General features: G+C 34.4%; 1 protein-coding gene across 1 annotated transcript in view; it reads left to right on the top strand.

Annotated features, from left to right (window-relative positions):
• Positions 1-26,946, top strand: part of CSMD3 (CUB and Sushi multiple domains 3) — a 1,064,314-nt gene that overhangs the window by 680,827 nt on the left and 356,541 nt on the right. Inside the window, exons 21-22 of the mRNA XM_004265377.3 lie at positions 3,090-3,305; positions 4,979-5,167. Of these exons, the coding sequence (XP_004265425.1) occupies positions 3,090-3,305; positions 4,979-5,167 (405 nt within the window). The remainder of the gene's footprint in view (positions 1-3,089; positions 3,306-4,978; positions 5,168-26,946) is intronic.

Genomic DNA, 26,946 nt, shown 5'->3' with positions numbered 1-26,946 from the left:
TATTAAAATATGCTAACACAAAATTCAATTTGAGTAACTGCAGCAGAGGATTATATTTACTTTTCTATAGTATTATACTCATGTTTTTGTCAGAATGGTAATATGAGATATTTATTTTCTTTTGATATATTAAACTAATGTTATTTGGAATTTTCATATCAACAGAATCTCAAACAGGATGGCTTTTGTCTCTGGCACAGTGGGTTGATTTCAAAAGTTCAAAGGGGAATAGGAAGATACTCTGAAGTGCTGAACCAATTGTAAAGCAAACAGTACATGTTTATATACACTCGTTTTTAAAATGTTTATGATTATTTATTATAGCTATATTTCCTGTGTAAATTTATAACCATTCTAGAAATATCTGTCTCAAATTTTCTGTCAGAACTGAAGTTATATCTCACATAATTGAATGAGAGTATAAAATTGCACTATGCATATGGTAGATGTTAATAAATGTCCTTTGAACAAATAAATGAAATTCCTTGTAGTACTAAGTATGGTTTATTCATGCAATACAACCAAAATAGTATATTAGCAATATAAGTGGTTAAGGCAAAAACTTGACACTGGGAAAATGGGCATTCTAATATATCAAAACGAAAATGGATGAAAATTATTTACCTGAAAAAATCTACATGCTAATCTTTTTAAAAAGAGTTAATTTATTCATGATAAAAACTGCTTTGGAGAAGTAGTTTTTGTATTAGCTCTATTCTTATATTATTCTTATTGGTTTTTACTATTACTTTGTACTTATTAACTTTACTATAGAAGATCTAAAATAACCCCACCCACAAAATCCTAGCAATGAGAAGATGATATTACAATTTTAAAAATTAAAGCTTTATTTAATAATTTGAATTCATTGTGTTTTTTACACAATGTGTTTTTACACTCCTGTTCAACTATGTGAGACATATCTGCAGTTCTGATAGAATATTTGAGATACAAATGAAGTTTACCTTTATTAAAATTATACATCCTTTTATTGACAGTGAGGATTATATAAGGATTGTTATTTTAATGAAATTAAATATAATTGAGAAAAAAATGCTGTTAAAATGAGTATTGTGGTATTGTACAGCAGGAATGAGGTAGAAGACTGTAAACTGTCATTTTTGTTGCTCTCCATAATGGAAGACTCTTTGCTGGACGTTAACCAAAGCATCCAGTGTTATTATTATTTCAGTGTGTAGTGGATTAATGGAGTTCAAAATAAGCTTCCTTGTATTATACAAGAAAATGGAGGGCTATGTACTGCTTGCTATGTAAATAGAGGTTTAATTAACACTTAAGGTTTTGCATCTTCACAGATTGCAAGTGTTAATTAAATCTGTATTTACATGGCAAGAAATGCAGATTATATGCTTTTCTTTTACGAGCCAACAAAATTGTTTGGAAGTACAACTATTCCAAAGTGTAGCCAAAGTTATGTGAAGGATAATCTCTTAAAGTTTGGAGAAATTGTCAAGGTAATATAATTTAACTTCTCACCCAGCACACGCAGATGCGCACATGCACGCGCACACATGTGTCAATATGTCACCCCCTCAAGGTCATAGTGTCATAACTAACTGAAACCTAGATATTCATGATATTTTGACTTCAAGCCCAAGTTTTTTCTTATATTTCTGTAACAAAAATTGCCTTAATAAGGCTTCTTGAATTATCACTTTTATGAGAAGGTACTATGATGTTGAAACCACTGATTTTTTCTCACTATTCTTCAACACCCATTGCCCTATTAAGATTGTATGTCTTTGCCTGTCCACTTCTTCTTCCTGAAATGTCTATCCCAGGATTGTTATTCCACAAACATCTGTTCACTTTTGAAGGCCATTGCCTTCAGAAGCCTCTGCTGATACCTTTGACAAACTACCTCTATTTCTATGCTCCTATATTGACTCACATTAATCACTTTTATAGCACTTAGCATAATGTTTGAACTTTTATTTTATGTATCTTTTTCCCTCAGATAGACCATGAGTTATTTACAATCTTCTAATTTTTTTTATATTCCATAATGCCTATAATATAGTAGGTTCTTAGTATCATATTCTTATTTGGATTAATTGACCTTCAGCAGAAGGTCTTATATTGTTTTGCTGCAGTGAAAACAGATTTTATTGCTTAAACTGTAATCTGATAAACAGAGGCTTACTTTTATAAAGTCGCTGACTAGGACAGAGTGACATGAAACCAATTTACTTTCATGTTGAAGGATTAAACAATAACGATAGCTAACGATTGCTGAGTACTTCCTCTGTGAAAGCACTGTGCCAAGTCATCCCCTATATTGTCTCATTTAAACTTCAAGACAACCCTATTAGGACCCCATTTTTCAAATGGAGAAAGTGTGTCTCAGAAAGACTATGTATGTAATACTTGACAATGGGCTTATTAGCATCACTATCTAACAGAATTTTCAATTTTCCCAAGTATTAATTCAGTGCATATCAGAACAACCGCATTTTTCTAAGAAAAACATGCATAATGAATTTTTTCTTCTTTTTTTTCCATCTGTTCTTGTATTACCTGCCTAGTTTTTCTTAGTTTTAGTCTCTGATTGAAATCAAATTGACTTAATGTGAATTTCCATTCATTATTCTGTAAACTTAGATATCAGTTAATCTAGATGGCAGAGCATCTTCTCCTTGCCACATTGACACCTCATTCTCATTTATATCTGTCTAGTGTCAGTTACCACATTTACACTGAAGAACATTTGAAAGACTGACTTAATTTCTGGACCCCTCCTAAAAAAGGCTCATTGTGGAGAGAGAGAGAAAAAAAGAAGAGTTACATTTTTAAAATTTTTATTTATTTATTTTTTTGCGGTACGCGGGCCTCTCACTGTTGTGGCCTCTCCCGTTGCGGAGCACAGGCTCCGGACGCACAGGCTCAGCGGCCATGGCTCACGGGCACAGCCGCTTCGCGGCATGTGGGATCTTCCTGGACCGGGGCACGAACCCCCGTCCCCTGCCTCGGCCGGCGGACTCTCAACCACTGCGCCACCAGGGAAGCCCCAGCTCTATGTGTTTTACTGATATAGTTTATAAGTCTAATTTTCATCTTTTCCTTAATAGGTGTGCAGTTCAATTTTCACACCTTTCATTTGGAAGACCATCATGACTACTTACTGATCACAGAGAATGGTAGTTTTACCCAACCACTGGCACGCCTGACTGGTTCAGAACTTCCTTCAACAATCAATGCTGGTCTCTATGGAAATTTCAGGGCTCAGTTGCGCTTCATTTCAGATTTTTCAATATCATATGAAGGATTCAATATTACATTCTCTGGTAAGAAAACAAGTTTAAAAATCAGATTTTTAAAAGTATGAGCATAACTTTTGTTATGTATGACAAAACAGAGACAGAAAAAAAGAAAAAAGAAATAAAGAAGAAAACAAAGAAATTATCTGCCAACAAATTTTAATGAAACGTTGAAATGCCTTGAAGATTGTCTGTAGTAATATATTAAAGGGAACCTTTAAACAATAGCAAAAAATAAATCAATTCATTAAAAAATTTAATAGAAATACAATAATACATTTCTTTAACTTGCATCCTGCAGAATTCTAACAGAGAAGAACTTGCTAAAATGCCAGTTGAACTTAAAATGGAAATTCATACATATATTTAAAGTTTCAATTAGGCCATAAATGAAATGTTAGTTAAAACAGTGATATTCTAGTTTTGTGTTTCAGAAAAAGGCATAGTTTATAGGCCAAGATTAAGACAAGCTTAATTTATTCATTTGCAACCAGATGATATAGAAACAAGTTAATATGGTTATTCTTTTATTCTAGAATAACCTCATCTATAGGCAACATTATAACTTGGATTACAGGAAAAAAATTATAAGACCAAAGTGAATAAAAATGTATTCTTATTAGTTCTACTTTCTAGTTAAATGGAGTAGTAAAAGAGAATACAGAAACAAATTAATAAGTAAATCTTATGCCAACCTACTAACATTAAATTTATAATATTACAATTATACAAAATTTTATAAATAATATATAATTTATATAAATAAAATCATAAAAATATTAACCTCATCCTTCAACAGTTATTCTAGTATTTACATGAAAATACTTGTCTTCTAAAATAATTAAGGTATTTCATAGTGAATAGCAAATGAGCATAATCAATTTTAACCTAGAATGTTAAAAGTATATCCAAATAAGTTTTTTAAACAATAAAATAATAGCTCATCAACGTGAAACAATCCCTCTTGTTCTCCACTGCAATTTCATACTAAGCATGTGCTCTGGAAATATTTTTAGATAAGCTACTTCTTCTTAGGACTGTATATAAATTATAATATTGTTGTTTAATTAACTCTACTCATACCCTGAAGAGTGTTTAACTGTTTATTTTCATGGTGCTCATTCATTGCTTGAGGAAGTTTTCTTGTATAAATCTATAATATACAATTTTCAGTTTATGAGCACTTCAGTCTTACATAAACCCTTGCATCTGAAGTGACATGTTTTTCAGAATATGGATGAATTGAATTTCTTGTATACTAGAGGCACAAGAGCCTTTGTCATTTAGACTATAACCATTAAGTAAGTCATTTCAAAATGCAAATCATTTCATTCTAAATGGCATTTTGCATTTGAAAATATGAATCTATTATGCCATTATTGTAAGTCAAAAAATCTATGAAATGGAAATTTTCTAATGCAGAAGAAAAAATACAAGATAAATAGCTACATTTTCAATGTATCACTCAGAAGGTGACATTTTCTCACCTGTATTGAATTTCACACATAAGAGTATTCATTAAATTAGTAGACCTTTCACAAAAGAAGAAAATTATGTGTGCCATCAGCATATACCCATAATTTTACATATATTAACTTTTAAAATGTATGGCTGGCCCTAAAAGCATCCATTTTGCAAATAGGAATATACCCTTAAAGGTTACTACTAACATTTTCTTTGTTCTCTTCATCCAATTACAGAGTATAATCTGGAACCTTGTGAAGATCCTGGCATTCCTCAATATGGTAACCGAATTGGGTTCAGCTTTGGGGTTGGTGACACTCTGGCCTTCTCATGCTCATCAGGTTATCGTCTGGAAGGGACGCCAGAGATCATCTGTCTTGGTGGCGGCCGACGAGTGTGGAGTGCACCTCTGCCAAGGTGTGTGGGTACGTGGTCAGCTGCTTTCATTTGCTTGTATGTGTAGTCACTGTCCATGGAGTTGCATGGTTATACACCCTTCGTTTTTTAATAATCTGTTGAATTTCTTCATTTCTTTCATATTAGTTATTTCAGTGTTTTTTCCACTTGGCAATCTGGTATACCTCAGTTACCTTCTCAACTGTTCTATTCAACCAACCATGCTTCTAAATTTGTTTTCAGATGATGAGAATAAGGAATGAATAGATAGATAGATAAATAGGTAGATGACAGAATCATATTTTGAGAGCTTACAGAAAATTGCATTCTTGTATTCTGTTAATAGATGATTTTCCATGACTTCTAACTGAAGTTTTGACAATATTTTATAACTTAGAATTAACATGTAGGAAACATGATTACAAGGGAAAATAATAGATAATTTAAGGACCATCAAGGCAAGTATTGACTCAGTACGTGTCATCTATAGAATTAATCTGTTATGATAGATGAATTAAGATGGGAATTCATTTCACGTGAGATAAAGAATTGCAATAATTAAAATATTGAAAGTTTGGAGCACCACCTCAACCTTTGGAAATGAATATTTTGACTGATAAATTAAAAAAAAAATCTGTAGAGAAAATGAAGGACTTTTCACTAGGACTTAAAGTCATTTTTATTTATATTAGGAAATAGAGAGGCAAGAATTTCTTTAGGTCATCACCCATTCAGTGGTTATCAGTACTCATTTTTACAATAGAACAAGATGCAAAAGATCATTTTATTATTTCATAAAGCTCTTAAAACTCTCAAAACCATTTAATTTGAATTTAATTGTAAATTTAATGGTGCGTCACAGATCATTGTAAGTTATAATATGCTACAAAATCAGGCACATTGGTAAAGATTTGATCTGTGGTTTAAGAATTTGTCCTTTTTTTCTTTTTTTAATGGAGGCAATATACCCCACAGATGAAAATGCAAATGGAGATGAGGATACTCTCTATGACTTATTCAATATATTGTCCACTGTTTAGAATGTGGTGGGAATACCTGTGGATCCCCAAATCTAGTAAAAAAAAAATTTGATCTTTCAAGTTAATAAGTTTTATAGTGATGAGATTGTTTTCACAGCCCCTAAGGGTTATATAACAGACAAGCTGATATTCAACAGGTGAAATTTCTTTTTAAAAATCATAGGCTTTTATAGAAATGGCACAAGCAGCCACAGAGGCTGGGAGGTGATAAGTAGTCATACTCTCAGAGCATCTTTTCCAGGAAGACATATATAGTCCTTCTGTTTTGTTTTTATGTTTGGGGTTTTGGGTTTTTTTGTTTTTTCTGCTGTTGCCAGATTTGGAATTCCCCTCCTTATCTGAATTGCTCCCATTTCCATTTTTCTTTGGTGTGAATATTAATGAGAATCTTGGGAATAGTCCAAATGAGGGCTACAGAGTGCCTGGGTTTATATCCTGGTCATTTGATATTGGGTTAATTCACTTTTCTAAACTTCACTTTTCTCATCAGCAAAATGGTTACAACATTTTGCTAATGTTAGTTATGAGGGTTAAAGAGATTAGCCATGCCAGTCAGACACCTAATACAATCCCTGGAATATAGGAGGGGTTCAGAACTTAGATGCTGTTATAACTCTTATTATATTGAGAATAATCTGCTGCCTATCCAACCTGCCGATCTAGTTTATAAAACCAATTATAGTACGGAATGAATTCCATGTTATAAAATACCAACCTTTATGAGGGTCTCCTGGCTCTTTTATATATGTATTTACCTCATTTAATTCTTACTATTATTCCGTTATTGTTATTCCCCCTATTTTTCATCAGAAGAACCTAAGTCTTAGAGATTTTAAACAACTTGCCCAAGATCGTCAAGGTTATATGTGGCAGAACCGTGATTTGTATACAGTCTTTCTCATTCTGAAACCCAAATTCTTTTCATTAGGATGGTTTAACCTCAAAAAGACTGAGGGAAAGGTAAATCTCAAAGAATTCTAAGTCACAAAGAGTTGATTAATATTTTCTTTCAAAGTACCAGAAACATACCAGGATGTTACACAGGCTGAGAAGAAAGTGTTTGTATCTACATTTTTAAGGTTTACTCCACTTTTACAATAAATTTTAATAAGTAGATTTATGAAAATCTGACTTTACAAAACAAGTAACTTCAAGTTCGTTTTGTTATATTAAAGTATTTCTTTGAGAGTAGGTTTATTCGTGCTTAAATCTTTAGTGAGAAGTATAACATAAAATCACCCTATGGACAAATTTAGAAAACAAAGTTATTGCCATGGGAATTTTCCCCTCATTTTAAAATTAACTGTGCTTGCTTTTAAGCTTATTAAAGTATACAATTAAGTTTACTGTCCTTAATAAAGTCCACTGTAGGTATACATTTAAGTTACAAGATAGGGTGAGAAATATTTTCAAATAGTATGATTTTTTAAAAATTTTATTTCTCCAATTTTCTTTAAACTTTTCTTCACTCTTTTGCCTATTCGTTAAAACAAATATGTTCCTTTTTGCGTTTCTGGTTCCGTATATGCGTATGTATATATTTCTTATTTTGTTATCTTTTCAAAGTTCACAATCTTCAGTCACATAAAATGTGCATTATTTGTAACTATTCATATGAACAGATGCAGTTTTAGCAATGCTAGTTTATTTGGACATATTTTATCTCTTCTTAGATTCTTTGTGCTTTTCACTTCATATATCTCTAAAGCCAATTCTCTAGTGCATACTTGTTTAAAAACATCATTTAGTACTCAGCATCGCCAGGCTCATAGAAAGCTTATGTTACAGACAGTGGCCAAATTATGAGTAGGTTGTATTCCAAAAATTTGTTTCTGCTTCAGTTATTTGGAAGCTAGGTGGTTTTTCCTTGGTACAAGGTTGCAAACAGTGCATTCCCAGAACAAATCATAGATGAGACTTAAAATTTTGTGTCATGTGTAAAACTAATACTAACATTTACTAAAATGACTTACATATACCTAGGTTATGTAAGAATGTGCCTGACTCTGGACATAAGGCAACTGATAAAGCAATTTTTGGAAACTTACTTTTTGTTTATTTTTTACTATATATTTAATTTTGATCCTATATTTAGTGTGTAAATTGGTTAGTGTCTTCCAATCTCTGTTGGTAGAATTTGGTGAAAGTTACCTTAATTCTAGATGTTAGATGAATAATAAATAATGTTTCATTATTTATAATGTTTTCCTGAGAAACCTCTGCATTTATGTTTTAAGGTAATATTTTAACAAAATGAGACAATATAATACCACCATAATATTGTCTTTACAGTCTATAAAAGATTATATTATGTACCATTCCAAAAATTCACCTATGCTTTGAAAGTAGGTTTAGAATAATGATTTTATCAGTGAAGATACAATGTCTATAAAAAACTCAAGGTTTCACACAAACTCAGGGGCATAGCCATGCCTAGCACAAGTTCTGAGGCCCAGACTTGCGCTCCATTAACAAAAGCACACCGCTGTCTTTGACTGGCAGCTTCAATAAAGTTGAGAGGGAATCTGGTCTTAATTACAGTTGATACATGGCTTCAGAAAACTCCTTAGGCTGTCCTCTATTTCAATCAGAGGAAATTTCTTCTATTGTGACCCATTTATCGGGGGTTACTTAAGTGCAGGGAAATTTTTAATTTTAAATTATTTTGTTGAAGTATAGTTGACATACAATATTATATTAGTATGAGGTGTACAACATAGTGATTTAACATTTATATGCATTACAGATTGATCACCACGATAAGTCTAGTAGCCATCTGTCACCGTACACATTTATTGCAATATTCCTTATGCTGTACATTGCATCCCTGTGCCTTATTTGTTTTATAACTGGAAGTCTGTACCTCTTAAACCCCTTCACCTATTTTTCCCACCCACCCCTCCCCCTGGCAGCTGCCAGTTTGTTCTTTGTATCTGTGATTCTATTTCTGTTTTGGTTTGTTTGTTTGTTTTATTTTTTAGATTCCATGTATAAGTGAAATCATATGGTGGTTGTTTTTTTCTCTCTGACTTATTTCACCTAGCATAATACCCTTTAGGTCCATCCACGTTGTCGTAAGTGCAGGGAAATTTGTAGAGGCAGGAGAAGAATCTTGATACCAGTAGAGATTGTAACACCCACTCAGTAACAGGGATTCTTCTCTCTAAGAAGTGGCCTCCATTGCAGGCAGATAGTTCATATTTACTTTTCAGCCTTTCCTAAGCTATGTGATCTTTGGAAAGTTGTTCAGATCTCTCTCCTGCCAAGTTTTCTGAAATGTAAAATGTGGATAATTACATCCATAGTGCAAGATAGCTTATAGCTCTAAGCAATAAAAGATATGTAAATCATCTAATGTACCACTCAACAAGTGACACTTGCTCAACAAACCTTAGTCCCTTTTCCTTATGTCTGCAACCCTCTTTACCACCATTCGTTCTCCTAAGGGCCATGATGACTGAGTGGTGAACAGTGATTTTCACCAACCAGCAAGAGAGGAAAGGGAAGAAGAAAAGGAGGAGATGAAAAATTTTAGTGTGCCATCAGCAGCTGAGTACTTCATACACGTAATCTCATTTACTACTTAGTGATCAAGAGGAAAGTTTTACCTTTAAAAAATACATATATATAATTATGTTTTACATTTTGAAAAAGATAAAAATAATAGGTAAAATGATATTGCAGTGGATATATTTTATATTTAAATGATTATCCTGTAGCTCCACATTGCTGTGGATATGGATATCTGGTCACATTTTTAAGTTGCAATCAAATATCCAAAAAAAAAGTATAAAAAAGTTGATTACTTTGAAAATGAGAAACACTGACTTGTTTTTGGTCAAAAAATAAGTACCTGATTTCCCTTTCTAAAGTTCACATTACAAAAAACACAGGCATTCCCATTGTCATCTTTCTAAATAAAAAAACAAAACCCAAAAAACTTGCATGTCTTCATTAAGCTTCCAAACATACCAGGAACCATGCCAGGTCATGTTGCAAATAAACTAGGAGCTAATGAAAACATTTTGTTTTGGAAAGTAAATTAGCAAGTTAAATATTAGTAATGATTTGTCTTTAGGCAAGAGTCCACACATTTTAAGAAGTCCATACATTTTGAAGTCATTTTAAAGTCATTAATTCATTCATCCTTATAGTCTATTTAACACATCTACTTCTATTTCTAATTTTGTGTCATCAATTTTTTATCTGACCTTGGACAAGTAACAACATCTTGCCTTAATCATGAGTGAAATGAGAAAAATGATAACTCTACATTACACATCTACATATTTTTCTCACTTTTCTAACTTTCTAGATGATATATACTGATGGTTACTTATTATTTAGTTTTAAAATGAAGGTCAAAAATAAGGGAAACAGGTAAAACGTATACGGGGACTCTGTACTATCGTTACAACCTCTTTGTAAATCTAAAACTATTCTAAAATGAAAATTTTATTAAAGATTCAAAACAAGAAAGGATAAATTGCACTTGAAGACACAGTTCATCTTTAAACAAGAATTCTGCTTATTTCATCTCAACCTCTGAACTCCCTATACTAAAATTACATATCTCAGATACCCACACATGTATGTCAAATATGACTGATTTATCAAATTGTATCACCATTGTAGATACACAGTGCTGTAGAAAGCAAATTATGATTAAGAGATTTCACTAGCTGTCAGACACTACCATTAATTAGTTGGGTGACTTTAAGCAAACATCTTAATTTTCTGTGCTTTTCTTTCCTGGAAAGGATAATGCCAATATGAGTTTTACTCAACCCAAATGTTTCTTGTAAATATAACAAAAAATAATAGATAGAAAGTTTCCTTTAATAAATTACATACACAAATGTATATTTATATTTTTCTTATATAATTATGAGTGAGTGCACTTTCTTGATTTGACAATATAAAAAATCTATAATATCAATAATAACTTATACTTTGATGCTTTATAGTTTTTAAAAATACTTTTCTGCTTCCAAGCTTCAGAAGTAAGCACAGGAGGTATTATTCCTACTTGACAGCTGAAAAAATGCTGTTACAGAAAGGTTATAAGTAATCAGTGGAAGGTTATGCCAGAAACCAAGCTTCGAACTTTTTAGATTGGTGTTGTGGTATACCAGGTGGCATTTCTTTATTACCTTATTTATTGATGCACTATTTTTAAAGACTACCATTTTTTATGGAATAGACCACGGATGAGTAAACTTTTTTTTTCTATAAATGCTAGACAGTAAATATTTCAGGCTTTGTGGTCCACACAGTTTCAATGACAAATACTAAATTCTGCCATTGCATTGTGAAAGCAGCAATAGATAATACACAAATGAATAAATGTGTCTGCTTTCCAAAAAAAACTTTATCTACAAAATCAGGCAAGAGGCTGGATGTGGCCCTCAGGCCATAGTTTGCTTATCTCTGCAGCAGAATTACCAAGCTTAGTCAACTTAAATATCCCCTTTGCATTTGGAAATTTACTAGTCATTCATCTCTAAGGAAAGAAGAAAAGATCCTTTTCAAAATTCTCTGTGTTTTTCGTTGTGGGTTCTTTTCATTAAAGCAGCACATAATTCAGTTATTTCTAAGGGATTTCTAATGTGCTTTTTTTTAATCTTGTTTTTAACATATTTATTGGACTATAATTGCTTTACAATGGTGTGTTAGTTTCTGCTTTATAAAAAGTGGATCAGTTATACATATGTCCCCGTATCTCTTCCTTCTTGCATCTCCCTCCCTCCCACCCTCCCTATCCCACCCCTCTAGGTGGTCACAAAGCAACGAGCTGATCTCCCTGTGCTATGCATCTGTTTCCCACTAACTATCTATTTTACGTTTGGTAGTGTATATATGTCCATGCCACTCTTTTAACTTGTTCCAGCTTACTCTTCCCCCTCCCCTTAACCTCAAGTCCATTCATTAGTAGGTCTACGTCTTTATTCCCATCTTGCCCCTAGGTTCTTCATGACCATTTTTTTTTTCTATTTAGATTCCATATATATGTGTTAGCATACGGCATTTATTTTTCTCTTTCTGACTTACTTCACTCTGTATGACAGACTCTAGGTCAATCCACCTCATTACAAATAGCTCAATTTCGTTTCTTTTTTTTTTTTTTTTACATCTTTATTGGAGTATAATTGCTTTACAATGGTGTGTTGGTTTCTGCTTTATAACAAAGTGAATCAGTTATACATATACATATGTTCCCATCTCTCTTCCCTCTTGCATCTCCCTCCCTCCCACCCTCCCTATCCCACCCCTCCAGGCAGTCACAAAGCACGCAGCAGCTGATCTCCCTGTGCTATGCATGGCTGAGTAATACTCCACTGTATATATGTGCCACATCTTCTTTATCCATTCATCTGTTGATGGACACTTAGGTTGCTTCCATGTCCTGGCTATTGTAAGTAGAGCTGCAATGAACATTTTGGTACCTGACTCTTTTTTAATTATGGTTTTCTCAGGGTATATGCCCAGTAGTGGGATTGCTGGGTCTATGGTAGTTCTATTTTTAGTTTTTTAAGGAACCTCCATACTGTTCTCCATAGTGGCTGTATCAATTTACATTCCCATCAACAGTACAAGAGGGTTCCCTTTTCTCCACGCCCTCTCCAGCATTTATTGTTCGTAGATTTTTTGATGATGGCAATTCTAACTGGTGTGAGGTGATACCTCATTGTAGTTTTGATTTGCATTTCTCTAATGATGAATGATGTTGAGCATTCTTTCATGTGTCTGTTGGCAGTCTGTATATCTTCTTTGGAGAAATGTCTATTTAGGTCTTCTGCCCATTTTTGGATTGGGTTGTTTGTTTTTTTGATATTGAGCTGCATGAGCTGCTTATAAATTTTGGAGATTAAGCCTTTGTCAGTTGCTTCATTTGAAAATAGTTTCTCCCATTCTGAGGGTTGTCTTTTCGTCTTGTTTATGGTTTCCTTTGCTGTGCAAAAGCTTTTAAGTTTCATTAGGTCCCATTTGTTTATTTTTGTTTTTATTTCCATTTGTCTAGGAGGTGGGTCAAAAAGGATCTTGCTCTGAATTATGCCATAGAGTGTTCTGCCTATGTTTTCCTCTAAGAGTTTGATAGTGTCTGGCCTTACATTTAGGTCTCTGATCTATTTTGAGTATATTTTTGTGTATGGTGTTAGGAAGTGTTTTAATTTCCTTCTTTTACATGTAACTGTCCAGTTTTCCCAGCAACACTTATTGAAGAGGCTGTCTTTTCTCCACTTTATATTCTTCCCTCCTTTAATCAAAGACAAGGTGACCATATGTGCATATGTTTATCTCTGGGCTTTCTATCCTGTTCCATTGATCTGTATTTCTGTTTTTGTGCCAGTACCGTTGTAGTATAGTCTGAAGTCAGGGAGCCTGATTCCTCCAGCTCCATTTTTCTTTCTCAAGATTGCTTTGGCTATTCGGGGCCTTTTGTGTTTCCATACAAATTGTGAAATGTTTTGTTCTAGTTCTGTGAAAAATGCCAGTGGTAGTTTGATAGGGATTGCATTGAATCTGTAGACTGCTTTGGGTAGTAAAGTCATTTTCACAGTGTTGATTCTTCCAATCCAAGAACATGGTATGTCTCTCCATCTATTGGTATCATCTTTAATTTCTTTAATCAGTGTCTTTTACTTTTATGCATATAGGTCTTTTGTCTCCTTAGGTAGGTATATTCCTAGATATTTTATTCTTTTTGTTCCAATGGTAAATGGGAGTGTTTTCTTAATTTCACTTTCAGATTTTTCATCAGTAGTGTATAGGAATGCAAGAGATTTCTGTGCATTAATTTTGTATCCTGCTACTTTACCAAATGCATTGATTAGCTCTAATAGTTTTCTGGTAGCATCTTTAGGATTCTCTATGTATAGGATCATGTCATCTGCAAACAGTGACAGCTTTACTTCTTTTCCAATTTGGATTCCTTTTATTTCTTTTTCTTCTCTGATTGCTGTGGCTAAAGTTTCCAAAACTATGTTGAATAATAGTGGTGAGAGTGGGTAACCTTGTCTTGTTCCTGATCTTAGTGGAAGTGGTTTCAGTTTTTCACCATTGAGGATGATGTTGGCTGTGGGTTTGTCATATATGGCCTTTATTATGTTGAGGAAGGTCCTTCTATGCCTACTTTCTGGAGGGTTTTTATCATATATGGGTGTTGAATTTTGTCCAAAGCTTCTCTGCATCTATTGAGATGATCATATGGTTTTTCTCCTTCAATTTGTTAATATGGTATGTCACGTCGATTGATTTGGCGTGTTTCTCCTTGGATTTATCCTGTATGGGACTGTCTGTGCTTCCTGGACTTGACTATTTCCTTTCCCACATTAGGGAAGTTTTCAACTGTAATCTCTTCAAATATTTTCTCAGTCCCTTTATTTTTCTCTTCTTCTTCTGGGACTGCTATAATTCGAATGTTGGTGCATTTAATGTTGTCCCAGAGGTCTCTGAGACTGTCCTCAGTTCTTTTCATTCTTTTTTCTTTATTCATCTCTTCAGTAGTTATTTCCACTATTTTATCTTCCAGGTCACTTATCCGTTCTTCTGCCTCACTTATTCTGCTATTGATCCCTTCTAGAGAATTTTTAATTTCATTTATTGTGTTGTTCATCTCTGTTTGTTTTCTCTTTTTTTCTTCTAGTTCCTTGTTAAACTTTTCTTGTATTTTCTCCATTCTATTTCCAAGATTTTTGATCATCTCTACTATCATTACTCTGAATTCTTTTTCATGTAAACTGCCTATTTCCTCTTCATTTGTTAGGTCTGTTGGGTATTTGCCTTGCTCCTTAATCTGCTGTGAGTTTCTCTGTCTTCTCATTTTGCTTAACTTACTGTATTTGGGGTCTCCTTTTCGCAGGCTGCAGGTTCGTAGTTTCCGTTGTTTTTGGTATCTGTCCCCAGTGGCTAAGGTTGGTTCAGTGGGTTGTGTAGGCTTCCTGGTGGAGGGGACTAGTGCCTGTGTTCTGGTGGATGAGGCCGGATCTCGTCCTTCTGGTGGGCAGGTCCACGTCTGTTGGTGTGTTTTGGGGTGTTTGCGGCCTTATTATGATTTTAGGCAGCCTCTCTGCTAATGGATGGGGTTGTGTTCCTGTCTTGCTAGTTGTTTGGCATAGGGTGTCCAGCACTGTAGCTTGCTTGTCATTGAGTGGAGCTGGGTCTAGGCGTTGAGATGGAGATCTCTGGGACATTTTCACCGTTTGATATTATGTGGAGCTGGGAGGTCTCTTGTGGACCAGTGTTCTGAACTTGGCTCCCACCTCAGTGGCACAGCCCAGATGCCTGGCTGGAGCACCAAGAGCCTGTCCTTTACACGGTTCAGAATTAAAGGGAGAAAGAAAGAAAGAAAGAAGAAGATAAAAGAAAGTTATTAAAATAAAAAATTAAAAATAATTATTAAGAAAAAAAATTTTTAAGTAATAATAAAGAAAAAAAATGGACATGCAGCACCCTAGGACAAATGGTAAAAGTAAAGGTATACAGACAAAATCACACACTGAAGCATACACATACACACTCACAAAAAGAGAAAAAGGGAAAAATATATATATATCGTTGCTCCCAAAGTCCACCTTCTCAATTTGGGATGATTCATTGTCTATTCAGGTATTCTACAGATGCAGGGTACATCAAGTTGATTGTGGAGATTTAATCCAGTTCTCCTGAGGCTGCTGTGAGAAATTTCCCTGGATTTCTCATGTTTTTACAGAAAGAGTGTTAGGAGTGTGTGTGTGTGTGTGTGTGTGTGTGTGTGTGTGTGTGTGTGTGTACACTGATGCAATTTATGGGTAACCTAATTCACAACCATCTCCAGATCCTTTCATATACCCACATCTTTTCTGAGTACCAAGTCCGTATTCCCAGCTGTGCACTGGCCCTCTCCACATGGATGGCCTTCCACAAGCACACCGACTTCACACTCCAAAACAGAACTCATTATCTCTTCCACCAATCAGCTCTCCCTTCTGCACTCTTTCATTCAGATATGGCATCATTCTCATCCAGTCATTCAGGCTAGAAACTGTGTCACCTTTTACTTCCTCCTCTCTCTCTTTCTCTCTATCCATATTGGAAAGTCACTGAGACCTACTACCAAAAGCTATTGCTCAAATTTACCACCATGTCCATTCTCATTACCCTTACTTTAGTCCAGCTCTTATTAGTCCTCATAAACGTTACAGCTCAATAATGATAATGTGTGCTAGGCATTGTGTTAAACAATATATGTTTCCCTTTATATATTCCTTTTAGAAACCATTTGAGAGAATGTTATTATCCCATTTTATAAACTATCCAGATTAATTATTTAAGTTGGTAAAGAGCTTGAAGTCAGCTTTTTTCTGATTCCAGCTCATGTTTTCTCAATTACATGTATAATCCTACTATATCATCTCTTCTTTGCTAGCTGGACTTCCTGTTTCCAAATTTCCCTCATCTAATTTATCTTCAATAGCATTACTAATTATAATCCTTTTTGTAAATGAGTAACAAATTACTACAAATTTAGCAGTTTAAAACAGCACATTTACTTTCTCTTGGTTTCTGTGGGTAGCGAGTATGGGTGTGGTTTAACTGGGTCCTCTCTTAGGGTCTCACAAGGCTGTAATCAAGATGTTGACCAGGGCTGAATTCTCACCCGACGTTCAGTATTCTCTTCCAAATTCACATTGGTATTGGAAGTAGTCAGTTCTTTGTGGTTACAGGACTGAGAGCTTCAGTTCTTTGCTCAATTCCTAGGGACCATCCACAGTTCCTTGCCATGTGAACTTCCCTAGCTCAGATGCTTCCTTCATCAAAACATCAAGGAAAGTCTGTCCAGTGAGTCTCTAGCAAGATGCAGTTTTGCGTAATGTTATAAAATCACAGGAGTAATGAGAAGCAAGTCTCAGGTCCCACTTAACTCAAGGGGAGGGTACTGTACTAAGGCATGAATGCCAAAAGGTGGGTATAATGGGAGGTTCACCTTAAAGTTGACACCAAGTAACCTTAGAAAGATCAGATCATCTGTCTATTCCCTGCATAAATCGGTAGGTGATTTCTCATGCCTATTAGATACAGTTGAAATTCCAGAGTCCCTTCTTAGGTTGGCTTTACTGCCCTCTTTTTAGTCATTCCCCTATATGCATCCTGGAATACATTGACAAGATGCCACATGCCATTCCCAAACACTCCAAGCACTTTCTACTTTTTAAGATGCTAAGGATGTGTTGAGGTCTACTCTATATGCAAATGATCAAGCTCTCACTTGTGTTGGCACAAGCAAACAAATAATGTCTTTATCTCTAAGAAGGTACATGCAAAGATACAGTGAGAGAAAGCACTGAAAGCATTGTTCAGTGGCTGGAGGAGGCTTTGCATTTTAATCTGTTGAGCTGTTATTTCTACCACCACACCGTAGATAAAGATGCCATTATCTCTCATTATTTAGTTATTATTGTAATAGCCCAAACAGACTCTAGTCTCCATTCTTGTCCCTTTTCCCCAAACTAAATACTAGAGTCAGAATGAACTTCCTATGATACAAATTTGATGATGTCACTCTCTTGTTTAAAATTCTACCATTGTTCTCCGTTGCCCTCAAATTAAATTCTGAATGTTACACTCTTACTCCTATCCACCCCATAAGTTCACCTAAATGATTTATTCTTCAGACTCATCTTATTTACCCATCATAATATGGAGCCTTTCTTGACCTTTAAAAAGTGTTGGATGTCCTTCCTACAGGCTGCATGTGCTTTTCTGTATTTACCCTTTCTGGGATTCATAATGCTGTATTGACTTGCCTTTTTATCTATATCAGTGTTTAGCATATAGAGAGCTTTCAGTAAACTTGTTGAGTTGATAAAGAAATGAATATATAATAGGGGCAAAGCTCCTTTGTTTTTACATTTTCAATTTACTAACTTTAACATAAACAAAGCTGTACTCCAGAGGTACTCTATTCAGCCTAACACCAATAAAGGACTATACCTTTTCAGCCTGGACCATCACACTATTCCTTAGTCTATAATGCATTTGCTGTGTGGATATTAACACAGAACCCCTCAAGTCTAATAAGTAAATCAACCAACCAATGAACAATAAATAAATTTATCTTTTTTTGTTTCTATCATAATTTTAAGCTCTAAGAGGAGACTAATAATTATGATAGAAACAAAAAAGATAAATTTATAAAAATTGAATATGGTGAAAAAATATTGTACCTCATATCTGTATATGGAATAAATCTTTCCTAATATGTAGTGGAATTCAGAGCTCAACAAGGAGGCTGGCTGACTTTTTTTTCCCCCTAATGGAATGAAAAGGAAGGGAAAATATATGCCTGATAGAAACTGAGTATCCACAATTTTCACTGTAAACATATTAATAATATTTGAAGCAGGTTAGATTGGGAGCAAATTTTTGCTATATGTAAATATGAACCATAAAAAATAAGCCAGTGTAAATGGGAAAAGACAATGCACATTTCTTATTTAATATAACTACATTGAGGACTGTGAGCTTAAATTCTTCTCATTCATTTAGGATTTATAAACAAATGGATTTATGGAGAGCCTTTTATAATCTAAGTGAGTAATATAATCTAAGTAAGCTCCTGAACTTACTTTATTGTACTGTAGTTGGCAAGTGAATACATGCTGTTGTATCTGATGGCTGTGACGCCGTTGAAGGTAACGGCTGTATCTCAGTTATATTTGTACCTCCTGTGTGTTTGCCATAATCTCTGGCATATTACAGGTGCCCATTCTGAGCATAAGACAGTATAAAGTTAATTCACCATGTGATCATCATGAAACAAGTTAGAGTAGATCGTGGCTTACCTATAATGGTGATTCACTCACAACAAGACTCATTGAAATGATCCTCTGTGTTATTAGAGTCTCAGATTTATTTGGACAAATTAAAAAAAATTTTTTTTGAGAACCTAAAATAGCAGACTTGTAAAAACACTTCATTTCCCTTATATGTCCTCATGCTCTGACTATAAATCTTGTTGCAAGCCAAAATTTGCCTGCCAATTGGAAAGTCAGAAGATGTTAGTTCTGGGATTACATAGAGGATACAGACTTCTTTAGAGAGAGTTGAGTTACAAAGAGGAGCAGGAAGTGGAGTATATACTGGAATCTGCGCTTCAGGGTCACATCCTTAAAGCAATTGCAACAGTAAGAGTCTCACTTTAGAATCACAAAAGTACCAGAGGCACTTGCTTTCTCTGCAACCTCTAAGTGACCTCTTACTGCTTTTGTGGAGAATTATGCCCATGTTCAGAAATACCTACAGCATGCTAGTTCTTCACCTGTGTCTAATAAACTTAACCTAGACGTATTGGGAAACATGCTGAAAAAGGGAGAAATGATTAAACCTATAAGTAGTGATTTAAAGAAAAATAAATGCAGTATTATTAACCTGGAAAGCTTGAAATTCATCGGCTTTGCATGAGACAAAGTAATTTTGGTTTTTAGTTTAATATGTCTTTTTATTTTTTAATATGTCTTTACTTAATTAGAAAGTGATTTGTCCCTAGCACATATTAGTGCCAGGTAAGCAATATTTTACCTGAGGTAATAATAAAAGCAAATATTTGCTGTGTGTTTACTACATGCCTGGCATGGTCATATAAGGTTTGAATAAGGACACTGAGGCATAGGGAGGTTAAGTAATTTATATTAAGAATTTTTATTTGAAGCTGATTATATTGGGAGCAAATTTTTTGCTATATGTAAATATGAGACATAAAGAATAAAAGCATTAAATAAGCCAGTGTCATGGTATTCTGTACATATCCCCAAACTGGTTGTTGCTTACAACAATGACATCTGTAGCTCTCAGGAAATGCTATCTTTGGCAGTGCAGATAACTGGAGGAGATAGTTAAATGTTATTGTTACTTGTAACTGAATTACATTTTGATGCCCTGTCTCAGGAGAGGGTAGGATTTAACTGAAGTTGCAATAGATTGAGAGTACCTAAAAGCCTTTGAAAGTAGAAGGAAAGGTCATTGTTACATAAGGCAAATACATTTTAAAATTAATTCTAATTCTATGTTTTTTGTAAAGTCCATGTGTCTGTTTTGTGTATATAGATTTTATTTTCATTTCAGCCTCATAATATTGAAAATAACACCAAAAATATGTATGTTATTAGTACAGAGGTTGATTCCTAATAAATGTTTTTATTATTTGTCATCTGGTAATACACGTAGCTAAGATATGTTCAAATATACCTAGCGCTTTGAAAACAGACAAAAGCACACTGGAACAGAATAGAACTATCTATTAGTAACTGTGCATTGTGCTAAGGAACCAATCTGCCTTAAGTTCAGTGGCACTAATTGGGGGTAGGTTTAGGGTGAATCCATGAGAGTAGGACAGTGATTATTCTACCTAGTAAATGCATTCAGCCCCTAATCAAGGGTATGTAATAAAATGAATTTCACTTTTTTCATCCTTATTTCTGTTTTTTAACTGTTTTCTCTTCAGCTCAAGTTTACCAATCTCAAATCCAGCTCCTTCACTACAGGGCAAATCAGCTGAAGTCATCTTCCTTTGTTTAATATACCAAGACAATTGTTACCATGGAAATAATATAATGTTATAAAATAAGCATTGTAAGTTAAATCTAGAATCAAGAAGGGACATATGGGTCAGGTATGAGAGAGTGTGCTTATTTAAATAAACAATGGCCTCGGTAATCATAAAAAATCTCAAGGTAAATTACTGAGAAAACACAAAGGAAAGTGAACTTCAAGCTTTGGGAAGTTATTTGCAGAATTTAAATATTGCCCTTCAAACAGGTGTTTTAAAGGAAAGGAGTTAGGGGATTATTAAACCTCCCACAAACTAAATTTCTGGCTGCAAGCCATTTTCTACATCTCTGTATTGTACCCGAGTACCCTCTTTGTAGCTGTCTTTGAATACCAGTTCAATTATTGGTATGCTCGATGTATAGATAACACTTTTCTCTTCATGTGTTTTAATCAGTCTACAAAAACTGTGTTTCTAAAGGTTATGGATAGTTTTTATTTCATGCGTTTTACTACACCTTTCTGAATTTGCGCTAGTTAATGTTCTATTATGCTTGGCTACAGAATTCTGCAGGTGTAAAATAATAACCATTTCTTACCTTGTAAAATTGGAATCTCAATTGAGTCTAATCACAGTTTTCTAAAAATAAATCCTGGGTTTTGTTTGTCCTGAAAAACTTTTTATTTATTTTCAGATTTAAAAATTATAATGATAAAAACATTATCTGTTTTTCTGATAATGTAAGATTATTATAATGTTCAATTATGTTCAGTTATGGTATTTGAAACCACTTAATGCCATTTACCTGTGTAAAAACATTACATGAGGGCTTCACCACCATATCATCTCCCTGTAAAAGGAAAAGGAAAGCCAGGTTATACATTTTTCTCCTTGGAAAATTTGTAGAAAAATTCCTCTGATTATGGCCTAGGCTGTGTATGCCACCTTATCCCAAATTTTTTAAATTCATCTAATAAATATTCATTCAATATTTGTTCCATGGTATTTTAAAAAAACATCCTGCCTTCTTCTTTCTAAACAAGAGCAAATAAAAACTATCTGGTGAATTTTATAAAACTACAAACTCTCCACTTCCCTGGTAAAAGTCTCTCCTCTCTTACATCATCCCAACGCAACCACTCTTCCCCAGGAATCAAGATTACTGCCCTGGTCAGCCATGATCAATAATGAAACCATGTATTACCCTCAGATGTGTGGGGTTAAAACAAAAAGTTGAGATTCTCTGATGAAGAGAGAATAATGCAGTCCTTATTTTCTTGTGAGCTTGGAAAATATTAACGTGCTATTATAGGTTTTTTCCTAAAGTACAATTTCAAGGATATCATCACTAAATCTATCATTTTCTTTCTTTCTTTCTCTCTTCTTTCTTTCTGTATAGTCCCCTCTCTGAAACATCCTCATTTGATTACGTTTCACTTATTGATCTCAAATGCCTTCCTTGTAAATGTACGAAGAAATACCTAAAGAGAATCAAGCAGGAATAAAGACAACATGCAAATTTCTGAAGACTTAATGAGCATCAAGGGATTTATGAGTTGTTGATTAGTCAAAACCAAATAGCCTAAATTTGAAAATCATATCTTTAAAGAATTTTCAGTTTTTTAGTAGTCTGCCAAAAGCTATAATGGAGAAAGAAGAGAAATAATATTGTTGAGTGTTTATAATGTACATGGCAGTGCACCTGGTACTATAAGGTTTTTCTCTCATTTACTTACAATATCTTATTACCTGTATTGAGAAAGCAGTGTCCAAAGAGGTGAAGTAATTTACATTGTGTCTCAGCTAGCAAGTAAAGTATAGATCTGTCTGTCTTCCAGATCTTGTAGTCCATATTCTTTGCTTCATACTTTATTGGAAATTTTCCAGCATTGTAATAATAACACAGTCAAGTAACATTACCATTTTGAAAAGCGTGTTGCCATTCTGTGAACATTATTTGTTTTCATTTTCTTCAGGGGAAAAAAGAGAATGGTTTGGGGATTGAAAATAAAATTATGGAATTTGCCAAGGAATTTTTCTTTGAATTTGTTTACTTAATTTTCAGGTTAAGTATTTCTATGGTATTTAATCCATTCCCAGTTTTTGAAGGCTTTTAAGAACTTTTTATTCGTTATATGCATTGTCCATAGAAATGTTAATAAAAATAACAAGAATCAAATTACAATGAATATTGTGATATGATCTAGCTAGGGTTAGAATTATTATTTTTGGACATAGGTAATGATATAACATTGAATACTTTCAAAAACTTTAATATTTATTGCTTATGATATTTTTATCCCTTAGGAACATGTCCCACTCCCCCAAAAATTGCTGTTCATATTAATGGAGTGAGTTCTCTCATTAAGCTCTCTGACATTTTAGCTTTGGGAAACTCTAAACCCAAGCCTTTGAAAGTTAGTCTTCATTCATTCGATCATCTCTTCATTTATCTATTCATTAACTCACCAAACTTAGAGTGACAACACTGTTTGGCATGCTGTGTTAGGTGATGGTGATATAACCAAGGTAATTAGATATTAGTCATTATTTTGTTAGAAAACATTGATGGGTTTGATATATTTATCTTTTTACCACCCAAGCAAAAATTAAATCAATCCAACAAATACTTAGTGAGCACTGAGTTGGGTGACAAAGGTAAAAATAGAAAACGTACTTTCCTCCAAGATCTGCTACTCTATTTTAAGGGGAAATAAGATTAATTATGACATCGTGAGATGGAAATGAGAAATAGAACCCATAATATAGGAAAGAGGAATAACTATTTTTTTGGAAGGATAGTGAACAGCTTCTCAAAAATGGCATATTTGTGAAAATGAGCTGAATTTTGCTAAATAGAAAAGGTGGGGAAGACCCTCTAGGTAAAGGATATAACATAAGTCAAAGAAGTAAAATTAATATATCTACAAATCTCTTTTGGGTCTGAGTGGCTTTTTTGGAACTCTTTTTGAGTCCCAGTTCAATTAGAGGTGTAGTCAATGTGTAACTAACCTTTTTATTTTATTTTATTTTATTTTTTAACAACATTGGCATATAATTGCTTTACATTGTTTTGTTAGCTTCTGCTGTATAACAAAGTGAATCAGCTATACGTATATCCCCATATCCCCTCCCTCTTGCGTCTCCCAACACTTTCTTATTTCTGCTTTTTTTTTTTTTTTTTTTTTTTTAACGGTACGCGGGCCTCTTAGTGTTGTAGTCTTTCCCATTGCGGAGCACAGGCTCTGGACGCGCAGGCTCAGCGGCCATGGCTCACGGGCCCAGCCGCTCCGCGGCATGTGGGATTCTCCCGGACTGGGGCACGAACCCCTGTCCCCTGCATCGGCAGGCGGACTCTCAACCACTGTGCCACCAGGGAAGCCCTCTTATTTCTGCTTTTTAATCAATTCAGGAAGGCCATATTTCCTTCAATGACAGTTCTTATTTCACACATTTTTGTGTGTTGTTCAGAAGCCTGCTTATATGTTTTATTAGAATTTATATATTAAAAGTAGCAACTCTGTAATATTCCATATGGTACAGAATCTGGACTTGGAAAAAAGATACCCTAGGTTTAAACCATGGCTTCACAACTTAGTGGTTTTACAAGTTGGACATGATATTTAACCCCTCTGACCCCCATCTATAAAATGGAGATACAATAAGAAACTGTTTAAGTTTATTAAGTTTTTACTCTGCTGAGTGATTTACCTGTATTAATCCAGTCTTTTCCACGTGTATATGTAGTTAGGTATTGTTACTACCTCCATTTTACAGATGAGACCAATGAAATACAGTGAAGCTGTTCACTGAAGTAGCTGAGTGCCCAGGGTAACGCAGTGCTTATTATCCAATTTTACATTGTTGAGTTCTTACTCATTCAGCATGAATGAGCTTAAATTCATTATTTTGCATACAGATCAAAGTAGAAGGTCTCTGTCTTTAGGAAACTTGAAGCTGAAAATACATTTCTCATTGCTTGATGCAACAGGACAAGGGCTGTACAAACTGAGAGGCAGAGTTCGAATGACAGAAAATCTTGTATGCTATGTTAAGGAGTAACTGAGACCCATTAAGATTAAGCAAAGGAATAATATGGTCAGATTTACATCTTAACAAGAGCTTTCAGATGTTTACATGTATGAATGATGGATTTGGGTTTCTCTAGCTTCAGTTTGCTATATTGAAATTAGGGAAATCCATTAGGAAGGGGTTCTAGTATCTGATACATAAGCTCATGGGCCAGAGTGGTAAGATTGAATAGGAGGGGGTAGTTTTAAGAACTGAGAATGTTTGTGCTAGAGATCTTCAGAATGTTTGATCATAAACCCTCCTTAATTTTCACAAGTTACATGCAACAGCAGTTATTGCCAATTCCTGGAATCAATTTAGTGTAACGTCTCCAATTCAGAAGCAGAATCTTGGCTTCCCAATCAGAATTCACAGAACTCCTCTTTTGTATGCTTTTCCACTGCTTTTATATCATAGCCAGACCTCAGACCATTCCAAGAGCCAACTTCATCTTGAGTGTACCACAAAGAGAGAATAGGGAGAAATCCACACTACTTGTGTGACATGGTCTCCGTGTTCCAGACAGAGGAGAATTCCAACTGAATACACTATCTGGAAATCATGGGAGAGCTCCAGGCTGAGAAATAATTTACAGATTTTCTGTATATAGATGCTATTGAAAGCCATGGGATTGGATGAAATAAGCAAGGGAGTAAATATAGATTGAGAAGAAGCCAAGCTCTGACCTCACCAATGTTTAGGAATCTGGGAGATGAAGAAGAACTAGCAAAGGAGACTGAGAAGGAGGGGTATGTAACATAGGAGAAACACAAGTAGAGACTGATGTCTTAAAGGCTAAGGAAGAAAGAAAGCGTTTCAAGGAGAAAGGAGTAATCCCTGGCTCAAATGCTGCTGAAAAGTTAAGTTAGATGAGGGGTACAAATATACACCAAAATGTGAAAGTCATTGGTGAACTTGACAAATGCAGTTTCAATGAACTGACAGGGTAAAGGTTTGAGAAAATGGGAGGAGAATTGCAGGGTGAATATAGACAACTCACTTTGAGGAGTTTTCCTGGAAAGAAGATCCGTGTAATGTAGTGGTAGCTCAAGGGGAATGTTGGATCAAGAGTTTTTTCCCCAAACTTTTTACGATAGTACCTTTCAGACTTGCTTCAAAGATGAAAAAATAGAATGTCCATATAGGTACCATAGAAGTTTAACAATTGTTGAATATTGCCATATTTGTTTTTATATTATTTTTTCTGCAAAATTTGAAGTTATTTTACAGACATCAGATATTTCATCCCAGAATATTTTAAGATGCTTTTCTAAAAATAAGGCCATCCTCCTACATAATTTTAACACCATTACCACACCTGGAATCATTTAAGGTCCAGTCCATATTCAAATTTCCCCCAGTTTTTCCACACACATTTATTTATTTTTTTCAAATTAGGGTCCAAATCAAGGTCAGGCTGATATTTGGTTGTTATGATTCTTTAGTCTCTTATTATTTTTTCCTGTAACATGACTTTTTGAAGAGACTGAGCCACTTGTCATGCAAAATATTCCATATTCCAGATTTTTCTGATTATTTCCATATTGTTTCATTTAACTTTTTTGGTTAGACCACTTTTCCATTCCTACTCCACCCCCACCCCTTTGCTATTTGTCCTGTAAAGAGCAGGCTAGGTCTAAACACTTGATTAGTTTTTGGTTAAACTTTTTTTTTTTTTAAACCATAGTCGTTTGTGGGAGACGCTTGTACAACATTTTATATCTTATTATGTGTTATATAAAACCTAGATATTCCACTATTATGAACACTGTCAGATCACATGCTTGAAGAGTTTTTTTTTTAATAAAGTAGAAGAAAAATGCCATATTTTATATGCTAATGAAAGTGATCCAGTGAAGTGGAAACACTGATAAGGAGGAGAAATTGATTGCAAATTAGTAGAGCTCTGTCTTTGCATAAGAAAGAATAATGTACAAGCAGAGGTGCAGTACAATGTACAAACCTTAGGAACACAAATGATCACCCCAAGTGATGGGTCACAGGAAAAAGCAGAGAATGTAGGCACAGACACTGGTGGGTGGGATAATGTAGTGCTGTGCTAATAGAAACTTGTAAGAAGTTTGCTTTTGATTAGTTTTCTCTGTGAAGTAGATGGCCACCATCATTAGCTGAGAGAAGGGTGGAGGAGGAGGCACTGTATCTTTTTTTT

The sequence above is a fragment of the Orcinus orca genome, chromosome 17 (genome assembly GCF_937001465.1).
Source record: "Orcinus orca chromosome 17, mOrcOrc1.1, whole genome shotgun sequence".
Taxonomy (NCBI): Eukaryota; Metazoa; Chordata; class Mammalia; order Artiodactyla; family Delphinidae; genus Orcinus; species Orcinus orca.
Note: the sequence above shows the minus strand (reverse complement) of the source record. Positions and strands in the feature narration are given on the sequence as shown.